This window comes from Aethalodelphis obliquidens, unplaced genomic scaffold, assembly GCF_003676395.1.
Source record: "Aethalodelphis obliquidens isolate GAN/ISIS:26980383/991018 unplaced genomic scaffold, ASM367639v1 scaffold80, whole genome shotgun sequence".
NCBI lineage: Eukaryota > Metazoa > Chordata > Mammalia > Artiodactyla > Delphinidae > Aethalodelphis > Aethalodelphis obliquidens.
In genome coordinates this window covers 2,844,190-2,863,288 of record NW_020838024.1, presented here as the reverse complement: position 1 = coordinate 2,863,288, position 19,099 = coordinate 2,844,190, and the positions used below count along the sequence as shown (strand labels likewise).

The following is a 19,099-nucleotide window of genomic DNA, read 5'->3' as shown; positions in this document are numbered from 1 at the left end:
TCAAACCCATGTTCCCTGCATTGGCAGGTGGATTCTCAACAACTGCGCCACCAGGGAAGTCCATTAAATGAGTTTTGAGAAACATATTTGACATGTTGCCATCACCTCAGTTGAGATACAGAACTTTTCTTTCACCCTAGAAGGATGCCTCAGGTCCCCTTCCAGTCTTTCCTCATCTCCTGTGAGCAATCACAGTTCTGAAATCTATCACCCTTTGGTTTTGCCGGTTTCTGATGATTCTCATAAATGAAATAACACACTACTCACTCTTTTCTGTCTGACTTCTTTCACACAACAAAATGTTTTAGAGATTTATCTATGTTGATGTTTATCTCATAGCTCATCTTTTCAGTTGCTGCATATTAATTCCACTGTTCAAATATATCATAAATGTTTAATCCTTTCTTGATGGATGTTTGAGTTTTTTCAAGTTTGAGGCTATTCTTTTTAGTTACTATTAACATTCTTATACAAATCAGTTTGTTGGTACATATTTTCATTTCTCTGAGGTAAAAACCCCAGAGTGAATTACTGTATCACAGGGTAGGTGTGTATTTAACTTTATAAGAAACTACCCAACAAGTTTTCCGAAGTAGTTATACCATTCTACTACCAGCAATGTATGAGAGCTACACATCATTTCCAATATTTGGCTTTGAAAGTGTATGTCATGATTTTATTTACATTTCTCAAATAACAAATAACGTTGGCCAGCTTTTCAGGTACAGCTGGCCATTTGTATGTCTTCTTTTGCCAAGTATCTGTTAAAGTCTTTTGTCTTTTTTCATTGAATTATTTGTCCTTTTATTATTGATGGATGTGAATTCTTTATATGTTCTGGATACAATTCTGATGTTAGATATATGTACTACAACTATTTTCTGCTAGTCTGTAGCTTGCCATTTCATTTTATTAATGACATTTTAATAAGCAGGAGGTTTTCGTTTTGATGAAGTCCAATGTATTTCATTTTTCTCTTTTATGTTTAGTGTTTTTTGTGTGATGACTGTCTGTCTACACTCAAATCTAGGAGGATATTTTCTTATGTTTTCTTCTAAACAGTTTACAGTTTTAATCTTTAAATTTAGAGCTACACTCCATACCCAATTAATTTTTGTGAGATTGAGGTTCATATTTTCCACACATTTGCTCAGTTGTTTCAGGACAACTTGCTGAAAAGATTTATTTCCATTGAATTGATTGAGTGCATGTTTTAAAATCAAGTAACCTTATGTGTATGAGTCTATTTCTGAACACTCTATGTTTTCCATTGATTAATATTTCTGTCATTGTGCCAATGCCAAACTGTCTTGATTATCATAACCTTATAGTAAGTTTGAAATCAAGTGCTCTGTGTCCTCCTTATTTGTTCTACTTTTTTCAAAGTTGTTTTGACTATTCTGAGTTCTTTGGGTTTCCACATAAATTTTTTTTTTTTTTTTTTTTTTTTTTTTGCGGTACGCGGGCCTCTCACTGTTGTGGCCTCTCCCGTTGCGGAGCACAGGCTCCAGACGCGTAGACACAGCGGCCATGGCTCACGGGCCCAGCCGCTCCACGGCATGTGGGATCTTCCCGGACCGGGGCACGAACCCATGTCCCCTGCATCGGCAGGCGGCCGCTCAACCACTGCGCCACCAGGGAAGCCCTCCACATAAATTTTGGAATCAGCTTGTCGACTTATTTTAAATCCTGCTGAGATTTTGATTAAAATTACATACACCAATTTGGGGGAAATTTCCATTTTTCAGCACTGAGTTTGCTAATCCATGAATGCAGCTCTCTATTTATTTAGATCTCCTTTAATACCTCTCAGGAATGTTTTGTAATTTCCATTGCAAAGGCCTTAAACATCTTTTATTAATTTTATTTCTAAGCATTTTATGTTTTTATTGCTATCATAAGTGGAGCTATTACTTTTTAAATTTATTTTCCAATTTTTGGACACTAGTCTATAGAAATATAATTGACTTTTGTATACCGACCTTAGTGAATTCACTATATTCGTTCCTGTGATTGTGTTGGAGAGCCTTTATAGTTTTCCATGTGAACAAACATGTCTGCAAGTAAAGAAAGTCTTATTTTCTTTCTTTTCAAACTGGTGATTTTTATTTGTTTCTCTTGCCTTATGCACCGGCTAGAACCTCCAGTGCACTGTTGAATAAAAGCTGTGAAAAATAGATATTCCTGCCTTGTCTTTACCTTAGGAGAAAACTGTTCACTAGTTCACCATTAGGTATGTTATTAACTATAGACCTTTTGTAAATGCCTTTTATCAGGTTGAGGATGTGTCTGCTGAGAGTTTTATCATAAATGGATGTTGAATTTTGTCATATGCTTTTTCTAATCACTTGAGTTGATCAGATTATTTATGCCTTTTATTCTGTTCATGTGGTGAATTGTATTGATTGATCTTTGATTGTTGAACCTACCTTGATTTCCTGCATGCATCCCACTTTATCATTATGTGTTAATATCAATGTATTAACATTTTCTTGAGGAACATTAATTTGTAAATTTCTTTTCTGTAATATTTTTGCCAGCTTTCTGTACCAGATTTGAGCTAACTTCATAAAATAAGTTGGGAGGCGTTCATTTCTCCTCTATTTTCTGAAAGAATTTGTGTAGGAGTGGCACTATTTTGTATATATATGATAGAATTCACTAGCTTTATCTGGGCATAAAGTTTTCTTTGTAGGAAAGCTTATTAATAATAAATTGAACTTCTTTGAAAGAAAGGGAACTATTGAAACATTTAATTTCTTCCTTATTTTCACTTTTGGGCACTATTTCTTTTTAGATTACTCTAACTGTTGCAATATTCAACCATTTCTTAGAGTTTGCTTAGAGTTAATGTACTAGTTCATGTAAAATATAAGAAACTTGCAACAATATAGTTGTACATTATATAGTTATATATATAGTTATCACATTCTACCCTTTGTACTACTGTCATATGTTTTATATCTACATATATTGGGTTTTGGGGGGCTTTTTTTGGCTGCATGGGGTCTTCGTTGCTGTGCATGGACTTTCTCTAGTTGTGGAGAGCGGGGGCTACTCTTCATTGCGGTGTGCAGGCTTCTCGTTGCAGTGGCCTCTCTTGTTGCGGAGCATGGGCTCTAGGCGCGTGGGCTGCAGTAGTTGTGCCACATGGGTTCAGTAGTTGTGGCTCGTGGGCTCTAGAGCACAGGCTCAGTAGTTGTGGCTCACGAGCTTAGTTGCTCCACAGCAGGTGGGATCTTCCCAGACTAGAGCCCAATCTTTGTCCCCTGCATTGGTAGGCAGATGCTTAACCACTGTGCCACCAGGGAAGTCCCTACATATACTGTAAATGCCACAATAACGCTACAGTATTTGCTTTAAACAATCTTTATCTTTAAAGAATTTAAGAGAAGAAAATATGTATTGGCTTCTTTATTTATTCTGGTAAACCTAATTGCTTCCTGTAGATCTGAAATTCCACCTATTATTATCTCCCTTTGGTCTAAAGTACTTCCTAAAACAAATTATCTCAATTTTTATATAGCTGGAAATATCCTTATTTTGCCTTCATTATTGAAGAATATTTTGTAGTGTAAGGATTCAAAGTGGACATGTTTTTCCCCTTCCAGAGTTTTAAATATATTATTCCAGTGTCTTCTCATTCACATAATTTCTGATGAGAAGTGATACTTTTCTCTGGATGCTTTCAAGATTTCTTATTTGCCTTTGCTTTTCAGCCATTTGACTATGATGTACCTAGGTGTGGTTTCCTTTGTATTTATCCTGCTTGGATTGGCTGAGTTTTTTAAACCTAAAAGTTGATATTTTTTGCTACATTTGGGAAATTTGAGAACATTATTTCTTTAAATATTTTTTAGCCAAATTCTTTCTTTTTGTTCTGGAACTCTAATTGCATATTTATTTATCCCCTTGATATTGTCCCACAGGTCAATAAGACTTTTTCTGTTGTTTTAGATTAAATAATTTCTATTGATCTATCTTCAGCTTCACCAACCTTTTCTTCTGCCTTCTTCTATCTGCTATTAAGTCCATCCCATACATTCAGTACATTTTTTAAAACTTTAAATTTGTACTTGTCAGTTATAGTATTTTCATTTTGTTCTCTTTTGTAGTTTCCACTTCTCGACTAAGATTCTGCATTCATTCAATAATTATGACCATATTTTGCTTAACATATTTATAAAAGCTGTTGAAAAGTTCTTTTCTGCTAGTTCCAACATCCAGGTCCTCTTGGCGTCAGTTTCCATTGACTGCTTTTTATCTTCATCATTTGTCACATTTTTCTATTTCTGCTCTTTTGTAGCAGCTTTTGAATGTAGGAAGGACACTATGGATAATAGGGTGCTTTGTTGATTGATTGATTGATTGGATTCTGATAACTTCCTCTGGCAAGTGTTAATTTTAACTCTGTTACTCAGTTAACTTGGCTGGATTAATCTCCAAATTCTTCTTTTGAGGCAGCACCAAAAATATCTTCTTAGTTCCTTCTAGAGCCATCTAGCTATTGCCATGGTTTCCTTGGATTTTCCTCCACATCTGCACAATTAAGGGGACATATAATAATTTAAGCAGAGTTTATATGCAGACTTTGTGTCTTCTATGTCTAAAGTTTCCTCATTTCTAGGCTTTTCTCCCTTAAAAATACCCAGCCACTCAGGCCAACCGAAACTCTGTCCTCTAACTTCTCAAGACAGTAAAACTGTGGCCTTCTGTTAGATTCTAAATGCCCATCATAATGTGACCTGAGAAGTGCCTTCAGATAAAACAAAACAAGAGCTTCCCTGGTGGCGCAGTGGTTGAGAGTCCGCCTGCCGATGCAGGGGACACGGGTTCGTACCCCGGTCCAGGAGGATCCCACATGCCGCAGAGTGTCTGGGCCCGTGAGCCATGGCCGCTGAGCCTGCGCATTCTGATCCTGTACTCCGCAACGGGAGAGGCCACAACAGTGAGAAGCCCGCGTACCGAAAAAAAAATACAACCTAGAAACAAGGATCTAATCCACCCTTTTCTAAAGAATTAAATTCCCCTAGTGTCTGCCTGCTTTTGGTTCTTCTCCAATGCTTTTAAATAGTATTTTCAAAAATATCTTGCTCAAAGTTTTTGGTAGTCATATGTTGATGGTTAGTGTGATATAAGCTACTCTGCCACTACTGGAACTAAAACATACTTTCTTTTTAAAATAGGAATTTTTTTTAAAGAGTACAATTTGGAGCTTTTGATGTGGTCGCATAGTAGGCAACATTCTTTTTTCTTCAGTTTCCTGAAAGCCTGATTTTAATTGGGAATAGGAGGTCAGAGAAGTGACAGAATTCAATTCCTAGAACATTTAATCTAAGGAACATGGGGAGAAGGGTTGATTTTAAAGTCTGTTAATGAGTTAAAAGTGGAACTCAGCCAAAATTACCTATGAAAATTCCCAAATTACCCATTAAGTGTATATGGTTTTATGTATATAATCCTTTAGACTATTTTATTATTTCCTTTAACCCTTTTTTGGTCACTATTTCTTTACAGGCTTTATTTTTTCAATTTATTCCTGCAGGATATCAAGAAAAGAAATTACCTTCCCACCTAAAGAAAGTACTTATCTTCTAACAATCAGTTATTACAAGATAAGAATTTTCCATTATTTTCATGAACATGCTTTAACTATTTCAGGTTCAATTGCATCTAATGCCTGAGTAAATCAATGCTGATTATAATGGCAGCAAAAAGCTATTTTATTTTAATTCTCTCTCTCTCAAATATGCATCTACCCTATGGACAAATTTAAAGCCACACAAATGAAAAGTGGATGTGATGCTATTCCTTCCATACAGAAACTCCTACTTGAATTAAGACAAATTCCTTTTTTGTTTCTACAGTGGGGCCCTTTTGGAGGTAGATTGCCTGAGTTTTAATAAACTGCAAGGGATGTATCTCATCAAGACAAAGAAATTCTTACTGATTGGAGACAGTAAAATATGTGTGAAGCTTGGAAGAAAAAGCATGACTTGCAAAAAAATGAACATAGTCAAAATAGGTAAGAAGTTGTATATGGGGGTATGTCGCCATTTTTCAGATATCGGAAGACAGACATCTGTGTCTGAACTTTCTGTATGTTAAAGTAGACAAATAATGAAAACTGTTTACAATAGAAAATATCAAATTCTCTAATGCATATAATTTCTTAAGAGAAATGAAAGTTTGAAGCTTATGCTATTTATTCTTACTGTGAGAGAACTCTGAGGGTCTTCAAACTGAGCTATGAAAAAGGGTGATTGACACTTACAGATTGCAGGAAGAGTTCATCTGTGTGAAGTGTCTAACTGGAGCTGGGCCTCCTGTACTCCACCCACACACGTCTTTTCCTTCCTCACCTTACCTTTTCCTGAATTCCTTGTAATCTTCTCCCCACACACCTATCTGTGAGTGTATTTAGCAAAATTATCAAGTTATTTTTAAAAGTAAATATGCCTTCTGTATTAGAGTTATCCAGAGGAAACAGAGCCAATAGGATAGATGGATATACATAGATACATAGATGAGAGATAGATAGAGAAAAAGAGATTCATTTTAAGGAATTGACTGTCATGATTTTAGGGGCTGGCAAGTCTGAAATCTGTAGGGCAAGCCAGAAGGCTAGAAATTCAGGTAAGAGTGGATATAGTGGTTTTGAGTCCAAATTCCAGAGGGCAGACCAGGCAGTCTGGAAACTCAAGCAGCATTTTTATGTTGCATTCTTAAGACAAAATTGCTTCTTCTTCAGGGAATCTCAGTGTCTGCTTTGAAGGCCTTCATCTGATTGAATGAGGCCTACCACATTTTAGAGAGTAATTATTTTACTCAAAGTCTCCTGATTTAAATGTTAGTCATGTCTTAAAAAAAAATACCTTTAGATTAGTGTTTAGCCAAACAACTGGGGACCATAGCCTAACCAAGTTGACACATGAAATTACCATCACACCTTCCTAGGAGACTTACTATTGAGGAGTGATGCAGTCATATCTGATTTGGCCTAGAATATACATATTAAGTATAATATGTATGTAGAATATACATATTACACTTGGTCAGAAAAGTGATAATTATTATATTCCCAAAAAAGTACAATTTGAATTGCTAAATTTATCTATATGTTTCCCTTGGTTCTATATAATATACATAATAATATGAATCATGGATTTCAGTAAATCCCTTCGATTATCAGGTTGTAAGTCAGTATTAATTACCAAGTCACCATTCGGTTACCAAGCAAATAAAATGATCAGAGAGACTGGGAATATAGACACAAAAAGTTTTCCCATTACTTACAGATTTATCACACTGAGATAAGAAAGGTTCTTTTTCAAAACCTCGGAGATATCCTGGTAGAGGGGAACGTCTAAGCCAGTTATGGTATGTCAGTGCAATGGAATCCTAACTTCTTGTATTCATTCTACCTATGGAGGTTTACAAGTGAAACCATATATGTAGGGAGAAAACTGTTCAAAGTGATTGAAGAGGTGCATTCTCTTTCTGGTTTTAAATACTATGGCTCTGTCTCTCCCTCTTCTCAACCGCCTCCCTTCACCCTCCTAAAAGAAAATTAAAGGTAAGAGAGCAATACTCATTAGAGGTGACAAAGAGAAACTTGGAATCTAGTCTCAGTTTTGTACCACTAATAGAGTAAAGGGCAAAAGCAGAAGTTCCATGTTTGAACAGTCATCTTGTAGAAAAAGCAGAGGGAGAGTAGAAAAGAGACATTAGTCACAACCAGTGTGAGTGCTTAGGGGCGGTGGCACGACAGGCTATCTCTGAGTATTGGGACACAAGCAAGCTGAGTTTTGGTCATTTGGAGACTAGGCTGCTATGGATGGGTGTTCAGTTTGTGCACAGGGCACTATATCTAGAAGTCCATCATTTACATTGCAAATATGTATTTACTCTCGGAGAGCAGGCAGAGAGGGCAGAGACTCAGTCCTGTGACAGAGTCCTGAAGCCCCAGGGGAGAGCCCCTTCTTACAAAAACCCACCCCAGCACAGAGGGCCCACATGCATCTTAGTGCGTGAGCATGTGAACACTCAGGGCACGCCCACAGGCTCTTGGTGGCAGTCTGCCCCATCAGACTCTCCAGATCTCATATGCCCAGTGCTCTTCGAAGTCCACATTCTGTACCACCCAGCAGATGGAAAACCTGACCGGCCGCCTCCTCTGAGGGACCAGAGGAGAGACAGGGTGTGCACTCTGCTGGTAGCATAGGTCTACAAAGGGGTGCTGTGAGCACCTCGGGGCTCTGGAAAGCACGCCTGGGCAAGCAGCATGAGCGGTGGTGGAGACATGTCTCCCAGTAGCATCGTCTTCTGGTTCCTGATGCTACAGTTCATTAATAGAACTGTCATTTAACTAAATTGACATTAGACGCTGCTGATTAAACCCCAGAGCCAAAGGTCCCCTGCAGCCACCAATCCCCTCACTCACAACTCCTTCTTTAGGTGTGGGTCCCCAGTAAGCCTGGAGGGGCAGCTTCTGTCTCCCCCCTTTTCTTGTCAGGGTAAATTCATATAATAGTTCAAGTTGTGCCAAGAATAAATTAACTTTTTAAGATGTTGCTTGAGGAATGAGCACCTTTTTCTAAGTTGCTCAAATGTACCATTGGGTTTAGAAGCAGAACTGTGTGGGGAGAGCCTGCACAAGCCAGTAGGAGAGAGCTGAGCACAGAAATAAAAGCTCAGTGAAGGAGAGAGAATTCATTTGTATCACTTTTTAGATTCTGCATATAAGTGATATCATATGATATTTGTCTTTCTCTGTCTGGCTTACTTCACTTAGTATGATCATCTCCAAGTCCATCCATGTTGCTGCAAATGGCATTATTTCACTCTTTTTAATAGCTGAGTAATATTCCATTGTATATATATATAGCACATCTTCTTTATCCACTCCTCTGTCAACTGACAGTTAGGTTACTTCCACGTTTTGGCTATTGTAAGCAGTGCTACAATGAACATTGGGGTGCATGTATCCTTTTGAAGCATGTTTTTCTCCAGATATATGCCCAGGAGTGGGATTGCTGGATCATATGGTAGCTCTGTTTTTAGTTTTTTAGGGAACCTCCATACTGTTCTCCATACAAATGAACTTATTTACAAACCAGAAACAGACAGGATAAACTTAGAGGATGAACTTATGGTTACCGGGGGGAAGGGGAGGGGAGAGGGATAGATTGGGAGTTTGGAATTGACATGTACACACTGCTATATTTAAAATAGATAACCAACAAGGACCTACTGTATAAATAAATAAATTTTTAAAAAAATAAATAAATGAAGGAGAGTGAGACTCAGGATCAGACAGAATTGGATTTACATCTTATTAACTCATCCTATGGGGGCTGAACTTAGCTAATTAACCCCTCAGACTCAGTTTCCTCATCAGTACACTGGCAATGAGTGAGTGTTGATGCAAGATGGCATAAGTTAAGAGCTTGGCACTTAGTAAGTATGTAATCAACATTCGTCTGTTCTTCCCTGAATTCTTCCATTATTGAGAGGCCTTGGGAGATGGGGATGCGGCAAGGGATTCAGTGTCAAAGGTTTTGTTGAGAATGTGAATCTTAATCATTTCCTTGAATGGCAGGTAGAAACTGGCTTGGCTGGTGTCAAAGGACTGACAGTCTTCTCTGTTTCTCTACACCCACTACCTTTCCTCCTGCTTCCCTTTGGGGTATCTTCCCTATTTATAGTGCATCTAAGGGTAAAAAAAGGTAAACTTCCCCTTGCAGAAGACATCCAAGGGTAAAGAAAGAAGCACTTCCTCTTTTTCAGTACCTCTGGGGGAATCAAGGCAGGAGACATTTAGGCAGCCACCACTACGAGCAAGTGATTATGACAAGGGGGCCAAACTTCACCACGTGAGCTCATTTTACTGGGTCAGCAAGTCAGTCTTAAAGCCCAGATCATATAGCCTGGAATCCAGCTCAGTCTACTGCGTGAAGTTGTGATGAACACTCCCTCATTAACAATAGGTTTAGGTTAGATTTTAACCTATGCATCTCCCAATCTCTGTCTGAGATCAGCCATGCAAACAAGTGGCTGCCCCATCCCTAGACAACTAAGTTCCCAGGCTTTAGTGAAAGAACAACAAAGAGGCCAAGACAGGGAAACCCCAAGTCAAGGGTGGGAGGTGTCCTGACACACATGTGCTCATAGGATTTCAGTACCTTTCTCCGGGTTTGTTCTGCCTGAAATAATACCTTTCTCCCTCCCACAGTATTTCATAGATGGTGCCTCTGATCCTAGGCAGGTAGACAGGAGGAAGAAGCCAGAGAGGAGTTTAGAGCTAAAGCAAACAAGACTGAAGGAGCAGGCAACCTGCAGTTACACCAGAAGTTACGAGCCAGGGCCAGGATGCAGATCCCCAGTTTCCATGTAACTGAGATGAGGTATAAGGCTCCCGGTTTTAGCAGAATAATGAAGACTCAAAGTTCAAATTCTCCTGCTTCAGGGCTAGTTAGTAACAAGTCCTCTAGTACTCAAAAGGAGAAGAGAATATGTTTTCTACGTAAAATTAGCACTAGTTACTGTAACCAATATGCCCTAAAACATATATCTCCACCACCATAAGTTTATTTCTTGCTCATGTAAGAGCCAAAATGGGTGTTTCTAACCTGTGGGTGGTGCTCCTTCAAGCAACATTCAGGGCTCCTCCATCCTGGGGCTCCATTCTCTTCAACGTATGGCTCCAAGTGGCAGAAGGGGACCAAGCATGGGGTCACACATGTGGGGTTTCTGGGCCAGGATGAGAGGCGGTGCACATCACTTCCACCCACATCCTTCACAAGAACACACCCAACTGCAAGGGAGGCTGGGAAATGTAGTCAGGCTTTGAACCGGGAAGAAGAAGAAATGGTTTTTACTGACCCAGAAAAGGAATGTGATTTTCAGAGTAGATGAACTTTAAAAATTATGATTATTTCCTTGACTATCCCATAGAATGACTTCATTTCTTTTTCCTTTTCAGTTAAACCTGAGGCTCCTTTTGACGTAAGAGTCATCTATCGCAAGGGAGCAAATGACTTTGAGGTGACATTTAATACATCGCACTTACAAAAGAAGTATGTGAAAGAATTAATGCATGAGGTAGCCTACCGTCAGGAAAAAAATGAAAATGATTGGATGGTATGTAGGTCAACTACATTTATACGTTATAAAATTTATGAAGATGTATATAAAAATATCTTAATGGGGCTTCCCTGGTGTCGCAGTGATTGAGAGTCCGCCTGCCGATGCAGGGGACACGGGTTCGTGCCCCGGTCCGGGAAGATCCCACATGCCGCGGAGTGGCTGGGCCCATGAGCCATGCCGCTGAGCCTGTGCGTCCGGAGCCTGTGCTCCGCAACGGGAGAGGCCACAACAGTGAGAGGCCCACGTACCGCAAAAAAAATTAGAAATTAGGCTTAAATTACCACACATACAACTGACAGATGGTTAATATGCTTAAAATATAAAAAGGTCTTATGAATCATTAAGAAAAGGATAAATATGACAATAGAAAAATTAGCAAGAAAGTTGGAAATGTCTCACAAAATAGAAAATATGTAATTTCAATAAGTATAAAAAACTAATAATCAAATAAATCTAAATGTACATAACCATAGGTATTACTTTTTACCCATCAAATTGATAGAGTACTTTTTCCTCCTAAGGATGACACACATTATTGGAGAGACTGTGTCTCTATATTGCTATTCATGATGTAGAATTATATCTTTCCAGAGGAAAATGATTCTTGCTCACTAACCTTACCATTCCCTTTCATCTCTCCATGGGATGTGAAATGGGAGGGAAAGAAAAAGAAGAGATTAGACTGTGGAAAGGAAGGCGGGAGCCTGGGAGTGATTTATACCCTCCCTGACTGGGAGAGCCCAACCCACCTGAATAAAGAAAAAGACCCATTTTATCACTGCCCTCCTTGACCACTTGCAGCATTGTTTGTGAGTTCACACACACTGCCCCAATTCTGCTTCCAAACCCTCCACGTCAGAGCTCCTTTTTCTAACAAATATGAGAGAACCTCCAGAGAATGCCCACATGACTAAAGACACTCAACTTGAAATGATTTGGGAGATGTGAGCACCGCCTCTTTTTCCACCTTAAAAATGTAGTGGCCTTTTTTTGCTCTTCAGCACATGAATTTATCCAGTACAAAGTTGATGCTCCTGCAGAGAAAGCTACAACCCAATGCAATGTATGAGATTAAAGTTCGGTCCATCCCTAACACCAACTATTTTGAAGGCTTCTGGAGTGAATGGAGTCCAAGTTTCCACTTCAGAACACCAGAGACCAATGGCCCAGGTGAGAAGTGACTGGAGTCTGTTCCCCCCCCACCCATAATGCTTTGCATGTCAAAGTCTGTGAGAGACAGTGAGAGCCAGAGAGATGAAACAAACCCACAAGTTAGAACTCCCCAGAGGGCATTCTTACACTTTCTTTGAAAAATGACCTGCCATCTTTGCCCCTTTTGTGAAGAACGAAGAAGGGGTGGGAGTAGGGCTCTTAGTCACTGATCAGCTGATGTAGGCTGTCTGGACTTTACTGTCCTGGGCACTCCTGGGAGCCACTAGTTCTGAACAAAATTCCCACCCACTACCTCTAGTTTACCAATTCAGACTGGGATCCCAATGTCCGGTCCCGCCAAGTCCCTCTAGGGAATACCATAGAGGGTGGCAGATGGGTAGGCTGGTGTGGCTTTCCCATGTCTCCTTTTCTAGAATAATGAAGATATCCTGGGGGTCTAGGAACTGAGAACAGCCAGAAGAACCAAAGGGCATAGCTCAGGCAGACCACTGGGGACCCAGAGCACCCCACATATACCTTCCCTTTGGTGGATGCATGGAACAGCTCTGCTGCACCGGCCTCCCGTCCTTACCCTAGGAATTGCTGAGGCTGCAGGGTAGAGCATCTCTCATCATTCCCCTGCTCAGCTTCTCTCTCTTGGTGGTGGAAGTTAGGCAGGGGTACTGTTGTCTTTAATGTTAGGTCACTTTTAAATTTCAAGTGACAGATGTTCTGGACCTGGTCACCTAAGTCGGTGCTGAAACCGTGTACAAGCTCCTGTGTCTCTGTCTTTTGAAGTGAAAGGCTGACTCAAGAGTTAATGATTGAGAAATGTGAAGGTGTAGAAACAAAGAATAGCTATTGGGCTGGGGAACTGGTAACAATTTATAGATTATAAATCCGCCACATCTGCCACCGAACTCATGGTTCCCTGAGAGATACAGATAAAGGCCTGACACACATTCCTAAGTTGTTTTTAACAGGAAGCACACCCCTACCAGATGAAAACTGCTGACCACAAGAACGTAGACCCTAGACTGTTTTGAACCAGAAGGTTGATGATGCTGACTCCCTGTTTCCTCCCCACCAACCAATCAGAAGAATGTCCACAAGCTGACTACGCCCTGCCCCTTGAACACTATAAGATTCCTCACTACCCCCTCCAGGGTGGGTCACGTAGTCTTGAGGGCATTAGCCCGCTGTGGCCCCATTTGCTTGGCAAAGCAATGAAAGCTACTCTTTTCTATTTCACCCAAAACTCTGTCTCCACGTTTCTATTCAGCACTGGTGAACAGAGGCTGTTTCAGCAACACTGTCACTTACTGAAGCCCAAATTCCCCCATAAAAGCTAGTACATCATCCTGTTTACTGAAAAGCAACTTTCACGAAATAATAAATGGGCCCAAGTTACTAAATAAACTCAAAGCATCCTGAAAGTCTCCCCCACGGCACGCTTCATGATTGCTAACCAAGATCTATCCTTGCCTTCCAGGGGAGATGGATCCTGTTTTACTAATTATCATCATTCTGAGTTTCTTCTCTGTGGCTCTGATGGTCGTTCTGGCCTGTGTGTTGTGGGAAAAAAGGTGAATTTCTTTAACTAATCAAGAGAGTGTTTATGTGGTATTCCAGACAGTCAGAGCTCTAGTCCTGTTTATTGATGAGAAAACTGCAAAGGGGAATAAGGCATTTCAGGAATTGCAGGGCCCTATATCCCTCTTCATCCTCAGGCACTGATGAATTTCCATAGTTAATTTCACAAGAGGTAAAAATATATAAACTGAACATAGGGCAAATCCTCCCCGCAAACCTTTCCTCCCAAGTGTCCTCAGTGGGTAAGAGCCATCCCCCCAGAATGCCTGGGCAGCTGGAGGGACCCATGGGAAATGCAGAATGTTTCTGAAGTCTGAGCTTTCAGCATACAAATTCATGAGACTTTTGCATTCTACCCCATGATAGGGCCATGCTTGTTTCATCATTTAGACACACTTCAGTAGAGTTATTAATGTTTTAGGAAGATGCCCTCAACACAGGGTCACATACCCGCTGCCCCCCAAGATACTCCAGTTTCTAAAGTACCACCCTAAAGCAATTTCCCTGTGTAACTTTGAAAGTATGTCTCACTTCCACCAAAATCAGAGCAGAGGAGTGGCTGCCAATGAAGAGAAAAGAAAGAAGACAAAGCCTATTTTGGGGAGTAGATGAACAGATCAGATTTTAGTTTCATAGCTACATCATGGCCAAGACTTATTGTTCCTTTTCTCCAGGGCCCTTGGCCAGGGGTGTATCATTGTTGTCTGGTTCACAGAGTAGATCAGTGACAATGGTCTCTGGTCCAACCCCTCCATGGACTGGTGGGACTCTGAGGCCCAGAGAAAGCAAGTCACTTGTCCAAGATCATCCACCTAGTTGTGGCAGAGCCAAGGCTAGAAATCTGCTCTTCTGACTCCTGGCTCAGAGTCAGTGGGAAGGTCTACTGTGCCTGCTCCCTCCACCATTCATTACATCTTCAATGTCCTTTTATTTCAGAATCAAGCCTATCATATGGCCCAGTCTCCCTGATCATAAGAAGACTCTGGAACAACTGTGCAAGAAACCAAAAAAAGTGAGTGCGTCTGGTGCTTCCATCACTATGTCAGAGGCATCCCGGCAGCCGAGAATGATGTTGCAGGATGAGGAATGGCTGAACCTCAAGTGTTGGTCTTTCGTGTATCACATAACTAGGGTCCCTCATAAGATGCCAGCTGCAGGTTCCTGGAGGTGGGAAACTAAAATGAAATACAAGTCTCAGAATTTCCCAGACTTCCCCAGGGATACTTCAGACCCTGAAGTATCACAGCACCTCCAGAGGCAGAGAGTCAACTAGAACATGTGGGTAATTCTCTGACATACCCTGGTAAATCCCTGCTGGAAAGTTCTTGAGCTCTTTTCCTGAACAGAACATTTGCTGATGTGTCTCTCTGGTGCAGTCTTAATGCCTCTCTTTTTTTTTTTTTTTTTTTTTTTTTTTTTGGTGCAGAATTTGAATGTGAGTTTCAATCCTGAAAGTTTCCTGGACTGCCAGATTCATAAGGTGGATGGCATTCAAGCTAGAGACGAAGCAGAAGGCTTTCTGCAAGATCCTCTTCCTCCACAGCTAGAGGAGACTGAGAAGCAGAGGCTCGGAGGGGGTATGCAGGGCCCCAACTGGCCCTCCGAGCATGTAGGCATCAGCCCAAAAACTTTCAGAGGAGAGTCATCATTCAGGTGCCTGGCTGGGAACATCAGTGTGTGTGATGCCCCTGGGCTCCCCTTCTCCAGGTCCCCAGATTGCAAGGAAGGTGGCAAGAATGGGCCTCTCCTGTACCAAGACCTGCTGCTTGGCCCTGGAACTACAAACAGCACCCTGCCCCCTCTGTTTCCATTCCAACCCGGAACCCTGACATTGAACCCTGCTGCCCAGGGACAGTCCATCCTCACTTCCTTGGGATCAAGTCAAGAAGAAGCCTATGTCACCATGTCCAGCTTCTACCAAAACCAGTGAATTGCAAGAAATCGATGGCCAGAACCATCATGATGAACAGAGATAACCGAGTCCCACTCTCGCTCACAGCACAAAGAAGACAAAATGAAAGCAGCCCCTCGACGTGGTCCACAGGATTCTGAAACAGTGTTTTGACCACACCTCCCTGCTTCAGTGGCAAGAGACAGGAGGCAGGGGCATTCTGCTTCAGGCAATGCAATGATTCATTTATTTCAGAAAGGAAAAAAAGCAGAAAAGAGTGAAAGAAAGGGTGGAGGAAAAGATGGAAGGGTGGGGAGGGCAAAAGGGAGCAACGGAAGAAAGAAGGAGAGGAGAATTAGAATAAGAGATACCATTATCAGGAATCACTATGTACAATGCTGTGCTACACGCTCTACACATCTTTTCGCACCGCATCCTCACAATAATCCTGGGAGGTGGGTGCGATTAGTATCATTCTCTATGTTACAGATGATGAAACTGTAGCTTAAATTAGCTTATCCATGCTCCCCACTCAGCAAGGAATAGAATCAAGATTTGCTGCCCAGGAGTCTAACTGCATCTCCTCCAAGTCATGTGCCTTCCTCTTAACTAGGGACTGTCCCACTCTCGAGCGCCAAACCTCACTTAGAACAGGGTGACTCTATAATGTATTGTCCAAACTGGGTCACTTTTGCAAGTGAAAGGGGAAGTTATAAATAATCACTCCAGGACAACAAGCGTAAACCGGGACAGTCCCAGGCAAATGGGGACCTGTGGTCACCCGAACTGAAAAGGCTAGAAGGAAGACGGGGGCGGGAGGAATGGCCTCATGACATATGAGGCACCACGGCCAGCCATGTCTACAGAGAGTGGAGAAGGTAAGACGGAGCCACAAAGACCATTTTATTCCATTTTTCTGAAAAAGTGCTCAAGAGAGAATCAACTAGAAGCCTGGAATTTCTATTTTTAGTTATCCACTTGCTCCTCCCACCCAGGGGCATCCATTGATGATGGAAGAACTTGTTACTGACTCAGGACACTGGTGCGTTCGAGCCGTAAGCCAGGACATAATGTTTCTATATGTGTAGAGACTTCCCAACCCAAATCCATACACCATCCCGATTTCTATCACCATGAATGTTGCCACAAAACTTCAGGGAGAAGGAATTACAAGCCCATGCAGTGAGTGAGTCGACTGTGGCCATTTTCCCGAAGATATAGAGAACATCTGACATGGGTCCTCTTGCATTTCTTGGTCCAGATAAATTTTTAAAGGCTGTCTCAAGCCAAATCAAGGCAGCGAAGCAGTCTCAGCTCAGGGCAGTGCAGCCGATGCCTCTACACAGGCCCCCATACCATCCCCATCGCCACTCCGGGTGTACACAGATCAGGAAGGACATCAGTCCAGGATTGATATTGTTGTTTGGGAGTTTGCCCTCATTGTTGTTATTTATGTTTTGCCTTTTTTCTTTGTTGTGTTTTTAGTTTGTTTGGGGGGAGATTAAGTGCTTTTAATTTTTAAAATTTTCTTTTTGGTTTTATTTTGTGTCTGTGAAGTGAGTTTTAAATAGTGGACTAATAGACCTTATCTGTTGCCTTAGAGACCTAATGATAATCAGACTAGTTCAGTGTTGTACCTTCCAGTGCTTTTCTCTGAATCACTAGCAATGACTATAGTCCCATAATCCCTTAGATTTGCTCAGCACTTTTGTGATTTTTCAAAGCACCTCTGTAAGCATTACCCCTTCCGTTTTCTTGACAAGTATTTATGGAAAGCTTGCTCTGTGCCAACCACAGCAGTAGGCTGGGAGGTCTAAGACAAACAAGGTTGGGACCCTGCCCTCATAAAGTGAAAAATCTAATGAAAGGTAGCTTGCAAACAAATCATTATAACACAAAATGCGGTCATGGAGGCATGTTCGAAGCTCCCTGCTGGAAGGCAGGCAGGGAAAATGCCACAAGAGTGGTACACATCTTTGTGGAAGAAAAGCAGAACCTGCCTGGCGTGAGAGCAGAAGACATTTTCCACCAGGCAGAGGTCGGTTATTTACCTTCTGTAGAAACGTGAGCCAAGTCTCGAGGAAGAGGTCATCACAGGAAACCTCACGCCCAGCCCAGCCCTCTTGCATCTTATTCATAGAGGTCCTATGAAGTACTTACCATTATTATCTTTGCCTGATGTGAAAATGGGGACACAGACAAGACAGGTAAGTTACTCGACCTTACATGCTAAGTCAGGACTGGAAGCTGTAAGTTTGTATCCCTCATATACATAAACAATCTCTCAAAGAAAGGAGGGGATAGGTCTCAAGGAAGATCAAGGTCCCTCCAGCTTTAAAATCCTGTTAGCATAGATTATCATTTGAATTCAGTGTGTGAATGTCTGTCTGTTACCGGAGGTATGTAAAATCTGTGTATCATACTCTTATAATCATAACTGCTGCTAATGCCTGATTATATACTGTATAATGTATGATTACAAAGTTGTTCTGACCAACCCTCTTTGGGATTTCATTAAGAAAGAAAAACTCCTGGTCAGAGACAGTGCATAAATTAGAGATGTAAACTGCTAGTTCTATATGGTGTGAAATGAAAAGAAAACTGATAAGTAATTTGGTCAATTAAACAACCACGTCTGAATATAGGGCACCCTGGCTTATTCTACTGACTTTCTACCAGCCTTTGCCTCTCCCTTCATTCTCATTTTCAGGGGAATTTGCTTCAGAAAAGCCAAGTGTGGGCTCTTTCAGATGTGCATGCTTGTGTTTTCAGAGCATTTGTAGAGAGGCTACAAGACTTAGAATTGGTCAGGAAGGCAGTGAGCATACGTGATCAGACAGCTGGAATGATGGAGATCAGATGGCATTTCTGCCAGTCCCGTTGTTTCTCTTCGGGGTTATTCTTTAAAATATCCATTGTTCACTACACCTAAAGTCTCTGATTTGGCTGTGTACTTCCACATGCATTACAAACATTTTGCAGTGCTGCTAAGTGTATTATAAGTATCCAATGTGTGTTACAGTCATATATTTAATTAAACACTATGGAACTCTCTGTGACTGCACTTGTCTTCTATGAGAAATACGAATAAAAGGATATCCAAAATGGGCCATGCTTCTCCTCAGCCACTGGAAACATCCCGGTGTCATTTGCTGTTACTTTATGGATTGAGATTTTCAGAGGAAACTTTTTTCCTCAATTAAGTAATTCATTTGCAAATTAACGAATTAGCAATTCATTGAGGATCTGCTCTGCATTACTTTGCACTAAGCTGGGCGCTGGGGTGATGGAGATGAGATGGTGTTAGACCTTCGC

General features: G+C 41.1%; 1 protein-coding gene across 2 annotated transcripts in view; it reads left to right on the top strand.

Moving 5' to 3' along the window:
• The window catches only part of IL7R (interleukin 7 receptor), a 29,264-nt gene extending 10,424 nt beyond the window's left edge, over positions 1–18,840 (top strand). The window contains exons 3-8 of one of the 2 annotated variants that reach the window (XM_027092660.1): positions 5,868–6,025; positions 10,985–11,142; positions 12,150–12,318; positions 13,793–13,886; positions 14,830–14,905; positions 15,320–18,840. In XM_027092660.1, the coding sequence (XP_026948461.1) occupies positions 5,868–6,025; positions 10,985–11,142; positions 12,150–12,318; positions 13,793–13,886; positions 14,830–14,905; positions 15,320–15,823 (1,159 nt within the window). In that variant the 3' untranslated portion in view covers positions 15,824–18,840. Of the gene's footprint in view, positions 1–5,867; positions 6,026–10,984; positions 11,143–12,149; positions 12,319–13,792; positions 13,887–14,829; positions 14,910–15,319 lie in introns of both variants that reach the window. The other variant, XM_027092661.1, reaches the window with a different exon arrangement.
• Positions 18,841–19,099: the final 259 nt, after the last annotated feature.